The 14,024-nt window shown below is 41.7% G+C and overlaps 1 protein-coding gene across 5 annotated transcripts in view; it reads left to right on the forward strand.

Annotated features, from left to right (window-relative positions):
* DCLK1 (doublecortin like kinase 1) overlaps nucleotides 1-14,024 on the forward strand; it is a 345,761-nt gene that overhangs the window by 173,667 nt on the left and 158,070 nt on the right. For all 5 annotated transcript variants that reach the window (XM_060637361.3, XM_060637357.3, XM_060637356.3 and 2 more), the window contains exon 4: nucleotides 4,132-4,231. In XM_060637361.3, coding sequence (XP_060493344.1) covers nucleotides 4,132-4,231 — 100 coding nt within the window. The remainder of the gene's footprint in view (nucleotides 1-4,131; nucleotides 4,232-14,024) is intronic.

The raw sequence follows: 14,024 nt of genomic DNA on the forward strand, positions 1-14,024 counted from the left end.
AGAACTATCAGGGCTCAAACTTGTGAACCATGAGAACCTGAGCTGAAACCAAGATTCAGATGCTTAACTGACTAACCCACTGAGGCGCCCCAGGAACTTGTTTTTTTAAGCTTGTTATCACACTGAATTTCAAGAACCTCAAATTTATTTATTTATTTATTTATTTATTTATTTATTTATTTATTTAGGAGAGAAAGCAGGAGCAGAGGAGAGGGGTGGAAGGAGGAAGAGGAGAAGGGAGAACCATAAGCAGGCTCCGTGCTCAATGCAGAGCACGATGCAGGGCTCAATCCTGGGATCATGACCTGAGTTGAAATCAAGAGTCTGATGCTCAGTCAACTGAGCCACCCAGGTGTCCTGGGAACTTCACATTTAACAACACCGTATAGACATATAAAATCAGATCTTTATGCAAAACGTTGGTTTTACACTTCTCTATCTGTCTTAATCCTTTGATATCAGAAGGTCCAGTAATGCCTGAAGGAAAATTCTCACAGTATGTTGGCCTAGAGAAGAGGGTTATACGTCGTCTTCTGTTACTCTATTTTGTTAGATGGAATACGTTACAGCCACCTCCAGGTCAATGATAGAGGGCGAGAGCACCGGTAATTGAAGTGGTCAGATTATCCGAAATCCATCTTTTTCATAACTTTGTGTTTAAGTCTCCTTTACTATCAAATCTTTTATCAGGGCTTCTAACAAGAAGCAGTTTTCTAAATTTGAATGTGATCTACTGACCATTCCCAACTTCGGCAGTGGGAGGTTATGAGCAGGGAAACGGCTAAACGATCCCAGAGCAGAGAGCACAGAAAACCTTACAATTTCTGATAGTTTAACAAATTCTTTGATTTTAGTCACTGAAGATTGAGAGGTAAATGAATACATGTTGCTTGGCACTGAAACGGCCTTTTCCTGTCTTTTTGTGCTGGGTGATGACAGTTACTTTTCTTTAACAATTGCTACATTCCTTTTATGTTCTTGGAATCCTGGAGTTGGAAACAACATCAAAAGTTCATCATGTTTCATTTCCCACTTGCCAACAGAATTAAACCTAAACTGTCCAAGCTGGATCATTGGCTGCTGTGTTCTTTGAGTCTTGGGCTTAAAGGATGGCTATGGGTATATAATGGAAGGGAGTTAGTTGGCTGGCAACCTGTTTATCATGTGTTATAGTTTTTTTATTTTTTAATTTTTTTTTAACATTTAGTTTTGAGATACAGAGCATAAATGGTGGGAGAGCAGAGAGAGAGGGAAACACAGAATCCGAAGCAGGCTCCAGGCTCTGCACTATCAGCACAGAGCCCGATGTGGGGCTCGAACCCACAAACTGTAAGATCATGACCCGAGGTGAAGTCAGACGCTTAACTGACTGAGCCACCCAGGCGGCCCTCACGTGTTATAGTTTTGATGATAGTTATCTGCCTGCTTAGCGATAATATAAGATATGCACACATAGATGAATGTGATCTGATTGGCAGTCTGATGTTCTAGAATACAAATGAGGGGAATATGTGGAACAGAAGGACAATTTTCTTTGGAAAACAATATTTTTCATCTATTAAGGTTTGTTATCATAATGTTTGGCACAAAGCTTAGCAACAGAGTAGGCCCATCATAGGTGTTTGAAGGAGTAAAAAAAAAATCTAGCAAATAAATATTTACCAGCTGAAGAAATGTGGCTGCCCAGGAGAGTGGGTTAACTGTTCTTCCCATTGTGTGTTCCCAGAGTTCTTTTCAACTCTGTCAGTGCAGACCTCAAGAGAACCATGTTACACAGTAGTCCCTATGATACTATGTGAAAAAGAGTTCTAGAATCAAATAAGATTGGGAAATACTGGATTTTCTATCTCCTGTTTGGAATTATGGTGCACATTAGCATGTTAGGGCTTTGCAAAGACTGGAAATAAACCTGTTTATATTGGGTGAACTCAGTATTTAGTAAATCTATTTGACCATAGGGAACTACCCCCCCCTTTTTTTTCACAAAACCTATTGACCATTCACACTCCAGGAAACACTGCCTTTTAAGGTTAATTGTTCATATTTTTGTCTGAGGGAGAGACCACCTTTTATTCATTTTTGTCTGTATGTGCTCTATGCTAACTTGCATATAGTAGGCACTATAAAGACTTACACATGTAAAAGGAAAATGGCCTGTATGGGTTGGTTGGGATGACATCAACCACTGATCGAAAAGGCTGGGGTGGAGTGCTTGTCTTGAAGATAAAGATAAACAGGGTCACAGATGAGATCAGACAGAAAGGGAGGAGTGAAATGGAGTGGGTTCTGAATTCAAAGGGCCTGTTTTTAACCCAAGTAGAAGACCAGAGCTTCTGACACCACTCTTGAAGATCTTTAGTCTACTTTTTTTTTTTTTTAATGTTTACTTATTTTTGAGAGAAAGAGACAGAGACAGAGTGCGAGCTGGGGAGGGGCGGAGAGAGAGGGAGACACAGAATCCGAAGCAGGCTCCAGGCTCTGAGCTGTCAGCACAGATCCCAACATGGGGCTCGAACCCACGGACTGTGAGATCATGACCTGAGCGGAAGTTGGACGCTTAACCAACTGAGCCACCCTGGTGCCCCTTTGGTCTATTTTTTATGACAATTACAATGTCCCTTTTAAATCACCTATATTTTCAAGCTTTTCAGAAATCTTTCGTGGGTGTACCTCACTCACACTTAATGCGATTACCATACTATTATAGCAATTTCATTCTTAAAATTTCAGCCAAGCGATTATTTGGAAATGAGAGCCTACTTGGCAAAACTATCTGAAGGCTACACATGACTGTGTTTGGGGTCTCTAAGCAAGGCTGCGTTCTCCCAACTTACTACTGTAAGGCTTACAGCACCTTTGATGTGTCAGAGCAGTGCCACCCGGCACTGAAATAGAGCAGAACCCCAGATATGCCCTGCAGCTGACTGCAGACAAATAAGGGAGTGCTACTAGTAAACAGAGGCCCCAAGGATCCAGGGGATTTTTCTGTGGTCCTCAGATATCCAAGACTCTCAATGCTATTAGAGAGTCTATTTCATACAGCTCTGAATGGGTGCCTTCATTTGGCTGCTTTATGATTTGCTCCAAGCAAAGGAAATTGAAAATAGATAGAAATCAGTAGTGTTCCCAGTGCCTTGTGTTGGCATCATACATATTGTGAGCAAAATATTACACCACATATCCAGAGACAGAGAGCCGTGTGCTTGAAATTTTTCATTTTGACCACAAGTGCTTGAAAAACAACATTTAGCTCTCTTAAAGTTCTTACTGGAGAATAAGCTGAATAAATATCCAAAGGTTGTTTTAAAACTTTCCTCTGGCGTAACTACAAGAAGCTGGGCAGCACAGGAGTTTTAAAGTTTAGTATCCCTTGAGTTGTGGGCATACACCGTAACTTGAGTTGCCCCGTCTCTGTATCTGAATTTAAGAAATAACTATTCTATTATTCCTTTTATGAGGACTTCCATTTCCATTTCTGTTTTTTTTTAAGTGGATTTGTTTATTTTGATGGGAGGTGGAGGGGAGGAGGGCAGAGGAGGGCACGGTTCCATGCACCGTGAGATGACCTGAGCCAAAATCAAGACTCAGATGCTTAACTGACTGAGCCACCCAGGCGCCCCTCCATTTGTGTGTCAACTAGAGGTAGAATGGGTCTAAAGGAGATCATTATATTCATACTCTGATACAGGTATTTTTCTTCAGTAGTTACCCTAGTAACCACCACACGTTTACTATATTTGTTGCTAAAATCATATGCTGACTTTTATTGCTATCGAGGAATATTACATTCAAAAGAATAAAGGGGTGTTCCTTTTCCACATCTTGCTGCATCCACTGTATTATGAAAATAAAGGGCTCTTACCTCATAGCCTATTGATATGTCAAGTAATAAATGTGACAGTTACCGGTTCTATTTTCCTTATCCCGTCTTCCTGCGCAACTGAAATGTAACATGTTTCTTACTAGTAACAGATGCTGGAAACCTTTTTTTGAAATTCCTCTGGAGAGGCTGTCCTGTTGATTCCATTAGACGTGGGAAGTGGCTTTATGCAGATGTCTACTTGCCAGGATGCAATGTTGTAATTGCTGTTCTGCTGACCCCTTGCTGAGTGCCATGCTTTTCTCTTGTAGGTGATGTGCCTTCAGGACTTTTTTGGTGACGATGACATTTTTATTGCATGTGGACCGGAGAAGTTCCGTTACCAGGATGATTTCTTGCTAGATGAAAGTGGTAAGGAAAAAAAAAAAGTTCAAAACCAGGGGAAATTTGAGGCAGCTTTCCAAAATGAGCCACACCAGGCCAAGATTATGTCAACCCCAAAGCTACCAAATCAGTTTCAGATCCTCACCCAGCATGTCTTTTCCATATCTAGAATTTCTTTGATTTTTTTTATATAGAAAACAGATGAAATGATAATTGGAAAGGTTAAATCATTCAGAAGAGTAAATTACCAATGGCTAATTTATAACCATTTAATAACTAAATTGATGTTTTATAGAAGACCATGATGCAGATTTCTACATTTTTAATTATCTATTTTTGCCAACATGTGTAGTTGAGAGCTTTGTAATCATAAAATTATTGAGTGTGTTTCTCTGTGAAGCTTTCACTTTACCTACTTTTAGGTTCCTAACTGGGGACAATGGCTAGGTATCCCTTTTTCTTTAACTACTACAGAATTTGTATGTCATTAGCATCTGTGAGAGACCAAAAAGGAAGAGGGTAGGTCCTTGGATTCAAACTGAAATGTGATTGTAAAAAATAGAGAAGAGACAGTTGATCAAGAGGGAAAGAATTGTCTCAGGAAATGAATATGAAAAATTGTGACTTCAAGAATGATTTTTTTTTGATGCCGTAAGTCATCTCAAGAGTCCTAACAGCATCACAGAAAAGATTATTGCACTGAAAAAAAAAAGAGACCTCTCCTTAATCGTATTACTTCTAATTTAATTGGGAGATATTACATATTTATGGACAATTCAGACTCTAGCTGGTGGGAAGTGCTTTTTGAAGTGATAATGGATTTTATACTAAAATGCATGTGGAAACAAATTAGTGAGCTTTTGACAAAGTGGATGGGAAATACTTGAGTGCCGACTTGGTAGGGTAAGTGATGTGATGGAGGGGTCCTGCCCCGCCCCTGCTGATGTATGTTCACATATAGTATCTATATTAATGGTATATACACATATCGTCCATATGCATTTGAACATAGTACAATTATTTCATCATTTAAAAATGACTTGGGGTGTGTGGGGAGGGATAGGAATTAGAAAGATTTCCCCTGTATTGTGAAAACTTCGAATGCCCAATGGACGTATATATTTGACATGAGATATGACATAATATGTTGGTTGGATAGATAGATAGATAATATGATAGAAGTGTCATTTGAAGAGATTTAAGTTATTTTGCTTCAAAAAAAACCTAGTTGAAAGAGTGATGTCGGTATCCTTCCCTCTAAATAAATTTTCTCTAAATACATTCCATCTTTATCTCTGATTGATGTGCCTTTTGGGGGCCAGGATTTATGTAAATCTATCATACACAGGGTGCCCCCTGGGAGGACTCTCCCATCCCACCCCTGCCTTCTACGGGATGAGACTGCTCTGTCATTGTGCAAAACAAGAGAATGTTAGGAGTCAGGCAGGAGCCAACAACAGTTTCGAGAAAAATAAACTGCCTTGACTTTCAATTTAAAGACAATAACTGCTTCTGATAGAATAGTCTGAGAGAACAGATAACGTTCTGAAATGAAAGTTTCATTTGTTACCTCGATAGAAAACAAGCTGTCAGATTCCGGCTGGAATACAGTTCAGTGTCAAGTCAGCAGTGTTGACCTGGGGCTGCCCAAGTGTCTATCAGGCCTGCAGGTAGGCCTGGGACCTCCCCTGGCCCAGCCCCTCCCGGTGAGGCCTCTGGGTTGGGCTTTGCCTTCCCTGCAATGTGCTCTCACACCGTATGCTGCAACTTGTCCTATTCCCCTGTGACAATAGACAGGCTTTCTGGAAAGCACAACAGAAAAATACCAGGAAATCCTTTGTGATTTCCCCTTAGAATCCTTTCTCATTAAAAAAAATGCAGATAGGGGCGCCTGGATGGCTCAGTTAGTTAAGCTTCAGACTCTTGATATGGGCTAGGTCATGATCTCACTCTCATGAGATCCGGGTCCTGAAATGGGCTCCGAGCTGAGTGTGGAGCCTGCTTGGGATTCTCTCTCTCTCTCTCTCTCTCTCTCTCTCTCTCTCTCTCTCTGCCCCTACCCCCACTCCTTCTCTCTCCCTCCCCTTCTCTGCCCCTCCCCTGCTTCCATGCACTCTCTCTCTCTCAAAATAAATAAACATTTGTGAGAGGGAGAGAGAGAGAGAGAGAGAGAGCATGCTCTCATGCTAACAGGGGAGGAGCAGAGAGAGAGGACAGAGGATCCGAAGTGGGCTCCATGCTGACAGCAGAGAGCCCCATATGGGGCTCAAATTCCATGAAATCATAACCTGAGCCGAAGTCGGATGCTTAACCAACTGAACCACCTAGGCGCCCCTAAATAAACATTTAAAATATTTTTTTAAAAGGCAGCTAGCTAGCTAGATATCTACATACACGTACAACAGTGCACGTGAACACACGTGGATCAGACACCTTGCCCGTCATTTATGGTTTGCCACTTTGAAGGACCACTTCAAACTATTTCAGTGAGAAAGTGCGAACTTCAAGTTCTTACCCCCGATGAATATACCCTAACCATTTCTTGGTGTGAAATCCATTTGCTGAGTAACAGTGTCCTCCTCCATCCTAAAAGAAACACGTGGATTGGGGGAAGGGGTAGAAAAAAGAATCTAAATTGAGATTTTACTTCCTTGGATGAACTTACTCTGAGACTAAATTCACACATTGACAACTGCAATTTCCCTGTTGCTTGTACAGCATGTTCTAGTGCTAATGTATTAAAATTTGAATCTTTTTTTAAGTGCTCTGGGATGATTTATCCCAGCTTATCTGTACTTGCTAAATGGTATTTGCACGTTGCGGCTTCATTTGGCCTGTTCCATACTAGCTTCCTAAAAGGAGTATCAGTGGGGGATACAGACATCTTCAGAATTAATACTCAAGCAAGGCTGGGCTTGATTTAGTGGCATCAAGAAGTGGCCTTTTGCCACAAGGCAGCGCTTTTATTTTGTCTTTCAAGATTAACCCAGCTCCCTGTGTGCTCAGGATCAGCAAGAATACGTCCCCCTAATTACTGCTGGGCCAGCTCCTGGAGATGGCTTGTAAGGTCTTTCCAGGGAGGAATTCTGCCATTATAGACTTATATTTCGTGGGCTGCATTGGAGCCAGATCAATATTAGAAACTGTGAGGGAGCATCCTTCCTCCCCTAAATTTTCACATGTGGGAAAAAAATGCCTTCTTTTTTCCAGCTTAAAATGTAACCCATTTTAAGCAATATCGTCATCAATCGGTGGAGTCTTAGCACCTTTGAAAAATGGTGGATACAGCGCTATATATAGAGACAGACAGGCCAACAGCTCCTTCCCCTGCATGGGCTGCTGTCTCATTTAGAATGATGAAACATAGTCAAGGAAAATGCCAAATTGGAGACAGGAAGCTTAACATAGTTTTGCTTATATATTGATGATAAACTGACAAATTGGTGATTTTGTTGCCATTAAAAAATGAGAGGATTTTGTTGAGGAATGCCCACCTCACATCTAGGAGGGACGATTAACCCCTCGGTGATGAGCTTGTCATGGGATGTCACCTTCTGTCTGTCTTCCCTCCCCCCCCCCAGCTTCAAGCCAACACCCCCCAAACCTGCTAGGCCAGTGCCTTCACCCATTTACCTCACCCCTGCCAAGCCTGCCACCTGCTCAGGAATCTGAGTATTTCTCATCCTCTTTTTTTACCAACTCCTGAGTGCTCTTGAATCTGATGTTAATCGCCATTACTTCAGACTTACATATTTTTGCACAGATGTTACTAGCTTCCTAGGGCTGCTGTAAGAAAGCACTGTAAATTAGGTGGCTTCCAACAACAGAAATTGATTTTCTAACAGTTCTGGAGGCCAAAAATCTAACCTCAAGATATAGGAAAATTTCTGTCCCCGAAGTCTCTGGGTAAGATGCCTTCTAAGCTATAATCCTAGTTTCTGGTGGTTGTTGGCAATTTTTGGAATCCCTTGGCTTCCTGCACCGTTACTCCAGGGTCTGCCTCCAGCCTCACAAGGCCTAATTCTCTGTGTGTGCAAATTTTCCTCTTCTTCTAAGGACCCCAGTAATTGAACTAAGTCCCATCCTAATCCAGTATGACCTCATTTTAACATGATTACATCTGCAAAGACCCTATTTCCAAATAAGGTCACGTTCACAGGTACCAGGGGTAGGGCTTTAACATATCTTTTGGGGGACACAATTCAACCCACCACAGATCTTTGAGGTTGTCCAGATTTTATTTGAACTTGAGTTACAAATAAACTCATTTTTATTTGTTTGTTTCGACCTGTCTTTAGATTTTCACAGTTATAGCTTTATATTAATCAGTACAATACCTAGACAACAGAGCTGTGACAAGACTGTCCTCTCGTCTGACCTTTCACAGGTAGGGTCACTCATCTCGTGGATCAGAAGAATGCTGTGAGATGGTCTGAGTAAATGCATTGGTTAGCAGTGCATTTGACAGGGCCTCTCCTGGAATCCTTTTGACTAAGATAAAAATATATGGTCTGAATGACATAGGTGGTTGTGTTTTTAATTGATTGAACTGAGTTGCCTTGTCCAAGAGGCTGATGTCCATGTGGTGGTGGAGATCTCTGTTAGAATTCACTCAGAGGTCCCTGAAGAGAGGGACTTGTTTGTACGCTGAGAATCACACCAATAGGGTTCTGCCTTGGATTCTGTGTAGTTGAGTGTGGCTAGAAATGCCCATCTGAGAACATTGATGGTGTATGGATGAAATCATCTGGTAGGAACACAAGGATCCACAAGGATTTTAACAGAATGGATTGTATCCAAGAAGATAAAATTAAATTGGTATTAACAAAAAGTAGTGCTTCGGGTATTTTTTTGTTTAAAAAAAAAGCCAGTTTTACAAGCTTAATTAGGAGTAACGTAGTTTTAACAGTAGAGCATGCATGTGAAGATTTTAGTTGACTTCAGGCTTCTTGTGAGATGTGGCTCATTTGCCGAATGGATTGTAGGCACGTCATATATCATAAAACCTTTCAATCCGCCTGATTGAACATGGCAAATGTTGACCGAAAGGTAAAATTAAAAGTGCTCTTCAAAATTCACAAAGCTAGTATACAAGTAGAGTAAGTATAGTGTAGAAAAGAGAAGAAATTTAAATTATTGGGCTTTCACATGGGTTTTGTAAGTTTGCAGCATTTATACTTTTGAAGTTTTGGAAGTTTAAAACTGCACTAAGACTTTCGGGATACCGTGTGTGTGTGTCCATGTGTGTGCGTGCGCTTGTGTGCGTAACGTCCTATTTCTGAGGAGTGCCAGGCCAGGTGCTCCCTGTACTAGACACACCCATCAGAAGTACAGTGTGCTTCCTGGGTATGTGATTCTAAAGGTTTCTTTGTTTTTGAGGGAGAGATAGAGCACAAGTGGGGAAGGGGCAGAGAGAGGGCGGGGGGGGGGTGGGGGACGGAGGATCCGAATCAGGCTGTGCTCTGACAGCAGCTAGCCCGATGTGGGGCTCAACCTCACAAGCTGCGAGATCATGACCTAAGCTGAAGTCAGATCTGACTAAGCCACCCAGGTACCCCCTGGGCATGTGATTCTAGAAGGAACATTTCTTTGGCTTCTCCTATGGACTCCCTGCTGGTGGGTGCCCAGAATCCACTTCGTAAAACATTTCTGGAAATACTCCATCCTGAGCACTTTCCAGGGACCCATGTCCTGAGTGAGATGAGACAGAAGCTGCATTAGGCACCCTTCACCAAGCAATGATTTTGATTGTTTTCCCCAACTCTGGGTAGTAAGAAAATGGGGTTAGAACCTAGAATAGTGGAAGCCGTCTTGGAGTAAGGTTAGAAGACAGGTGTAGTCCAAGTTCCATGTCCTGCTTGCTGTGTGGTCTTTGTATCTCTGAGCCTGCTTCCTATTCTGGGAAACACCTTTTTTTCCTGGGTTGTAATGGACCTCAAATGAGATAATAAATGTCAAAGCACGTTCAGAACTGTGTTCCTTGTTACTTAGTGAATGATGTTAGTGAATGACACCTCAGCTAAAATATACCTCCTAGTGGACTGCAGCTGGACTCAGCCACGTAGATTCATTTGCAGGGCTTAATTGGAGGCAGATGTCACCAAGATTTGGTTCTGGTGCTCTTTAGAACCAAAAAGCGATTATCTGTTGCTTTCTTCCCACTCTCGACTTCTATTCCTGTGGTGGAGGTAAGAGGGAATTAAGGGACCTTTGAAGATATCCACCCTTCTCTGGAGGGAATCTCTGGAAGATTAAACCAAACCGCATCTAGAACCTTAAAATGGACAGACTCTTAAAATGGACAACATTCAAGGGTCCCAGCCTGTATGTCCACATAGATTTGGGTCTGTGGGATTTTTGGTGGCCCCATCATTCTGTCCCAGGGCTGGTGATGCTAGGAAACCATAAGTCATTACAAACACTAGGAAAATGCTCTGAGTCTGGATAGGCCTCCTCACAGAATGGATTTTTAGCTACTGCTAACAAAACTCATTTTTTCATGCGTCCATTCATTTATTCAATAGGCTAAGCTAATTTAGCATGTGCCAGGCAGTATGCTAGGCACAGATAACTGTGCATTTACTGCACTTACATGAAATATGACCGGCCGACCCGTCATAAGACTTTTAATATTGCTTATGTCTGAAAATGCCAACAGATCTCTGGCCCTGAACTTTGACTCAAAATATTACATGGTGCTTCTTGCCGTAGTGTATTTTATTCCTTTGGAAAAATATTGTGGGAAATGACTAATGGGGTCATAATAGACGACTTCTCTTTATAGATTTAAATTTTAATTGGATTATATGGCCAGTTTAAATTGAATCTGTGGGCATATTTCTTTGAGATGAGTGGTACTTCGTGCTGGAATATTTTATTGTTTCAATAAATGTTAATTCTAGGAATGTATGGTTCTTATTTTTTAAAAAACTCGATAGCTTTCTTATTGAATAATTGCCAAGTTTCCATGACATTTCATTGTTGTATAGAAAATCTGGCATGATTTTGATTGCATTGATTTATAGAACGCAGCCTGATGTTTGAAATAGAGTTTTAGGGTTTTTCTTTGTTTTGAGTTCCAGAGAGCACATTGGTAATGTACTTACTCTTGTCAGCAAGTTCCCATTTGCCTCTTAGCGGTGGTAAAACTGGAGGGGTTCAGGGTTCGGGAGACTTTCTCCACCATAACTACATTTTAGCTCATGCATAATATAAAGTTCCCCAGGACATAGTGATATTTTCAAATTTCATAGCTGCCAAGCTATGGAGACATATAGAATATTATTCTTTGGGACAGGATCTAACTCCAGCATAAGCTAGTTCCTTTGCTACAAATAGATGATTTTCTAGTTGGGAAATCAAGACATTGTGTAACACATGCGGTCTTTTCTTTACACTTTCTCTTCTGGTCCCCCTGGGCTTCTTTTTATTGTATTCAGTCACATTGATGCCTGAATTGTTGGCATGGAAGTACCCTACAAATATAACATTGACAATGAATGCTGCACACTAGGAGTATTGAAGGCTATCAGCCCACCTCTGTGTCCAGGGCAGAGGTCCCTCACATGGCATTGCAATAGCTGTTCATCCATCCCTACCTAGAGCCCTCTGTTCTGCAGCTTACAACTGTATAAGAAGGTCAGTCCCCTGTGCTGATATCACCAGTGCTGATATTTTTATAAGTTCTTTCTTTTTTTATGCTTATTTTTGAAAGGGGGGGGAGGGGCAGAGAGAGAGGGAGACAGAGGATCCAAAGCAGGCTCCACACTGACAGCAGAGAACTAGATGCAGGGATTGAACTCATGAACCGTGAAGTCATGACCTGAGCTGAAATCAAGAGTCAGATGCTTAACTGACTGAGCCACACAGGTGCCCCAAGTTCTGTCTTAAAAAAAAAAAGAAAGAAAAAAAAGTTTATTTATTTATTTTGAGAAGGGGGGAGGGGCAGAGAGAGAGAGAGAGAGAGAGAGAGAGAGAATCCCAAGCAGGCTTCATGCTGTCAGTGCAGAGCCTGATGCGGGGCTCCATCCCATGAACCATGAGATCATGATCTGAGATGAAATCAAGAGTCAGACGCTTAACTGACGGAGCCCCCCAGGCAACTCTTTTATAAGTTCTTTCTTGGGCCCGAGTTAATCTCTTTCTAGCTTGTACACGGTAGTCCTGATTCTGCCCTCCAGAGTAATAAACACCACCCACTGCCTTCATTCACAGAAGATGAACTTCCGTAAACTACAGGGATGATCAAAGTCATTCACTATAAACTGTTTTATTTGCCTTCCTTCTAAACCAAAATGTCTTTATATCTTCTCTCTTCCTTCTGTCATCTTTCAGGGGAAAAAGAGTCTTTTTTTCTAAAGGCAAATGCAATGTTCTTGACTTTGTCTTCTCTCTTCTTCTTTGTGACCTTGCCTTATCAGTCTTCCTTTCCTATTGTTCTTGTGGATTTGTCGTTTTACCCTATCTTTACCGTCTCTTTCTCCTCAACCTGCAGCCACAACTAAGTTTCTCCTGTCCTAAGAGGACCTTCAGTCATCTCTATCACCTCATCAAACCACAGTGCCCTATCTCTGCCAAACAGCCTTAAAAAACAAAAACCCCACAAAATTACTAAAAAAAAGGGCAAAATTACTGTCCTCAAGACCTTCATGTCCTCATCCTGACTCACTTTTTATACCCTTGGGTAAATAGTACCTTTTAAACATGAGAGTTATGGGGACCTTTTTTCACTGAAAGTTGTCTTCCACTATCCTTTTAAATGTATATAGTGGTGGGAGTTCTTCTTTGCCACTATAGGACACTTAGCCACAAATCTCAAGACTTTTCTCCTCTCTCCTAAGATGGTAAAAAGTATTATGGACTCTTCTCATTACAAATCACCATCTCAATCCAGAAATGAATATATTGAGTCCCATGCGATAGTCATTCAAAATTGGAATTCCTTTCCATACCTCTCCAGGGCCCGATGTCGTGAGTCCCTTCTCTGAAGGAAAAAGGTAGGGTTCTCCTTTTCCACTTACCTCCTCCCTGATGTTTTTTTATCTTTTCAGGGTCGGAAGAGAGAAGGGTGGAGAGGAGCAGGGTGATGAGAGAGGGGAGGTGGGATGTCCTTACATGATAGCGCTGTTGTAAGATGGCTTCAGGCCCTCCGGGCCAGCACACGTTATATGAAGCCAACTTCTCATACGGGTGTTTTTGTGGGTTCTTCAGGGACTCTTACTGGGAACATTCCACTCTTCTGCTTTGATGTGGTCAGTTCAGTTTCTTCCAGCTTTGGATGTTTCTCCCTTAGTCCTTATTTTCCAAAGCTCTCCCTGCTGGCCTCAGATGATCCTCTTGGGAAGAATTTAAATTAGCTCCATGCCAATTCACTCCCTCCGTTCCACAATGCACTCATATGTCCTTTGCCCAGACAAAAGGCCACCCGATGCAGCCAAGCCTCCTTTACTCTGCTGCCAGTGGTTCTCCAGTAAATAGCCAAACACTCAGACGCGAGTGTGTAATTCCCCTCAATCCACAGATGACACTGACCGGGTTCTTCAGATCTCCCAGTGAAGCCCTAAACGAGATGAAGAGAAGCATCTCCCCTCTTCTGGAATGAGGGAACTCTGCACAACTCTCTAAAGAAATCCTTCTCACAAATCCCCTTTCTCTCTGTTAACATAAGTCTTTTATCCCTTTGAAATGAGTAAGAAAACTAAGGCCTGCAATTTGTTTGTTTATATCTGCTTTGAAATTTCTAGAAGGTGATCTGGCTCTCAATTCACTTCGGTGTCTGATACACATCCCCTTGCAGTCTGGGTGCAAATTCCATTTTGAA

The sequence above is a fragment of the Panthera onca genome, chromosome A1, assembly GCF_046562875.1.
Source record: "Panthera onca isolate mPanOnc1 chromosome A1, mPanOnc1 haplotype 2, whole genome shotgun sequence".
Taxonomy (NCBI): Eukaryota; Metazoa; Chordata; class Mammalia; order Carnivora; family Felidae; genus Panthera; species Panthera onca.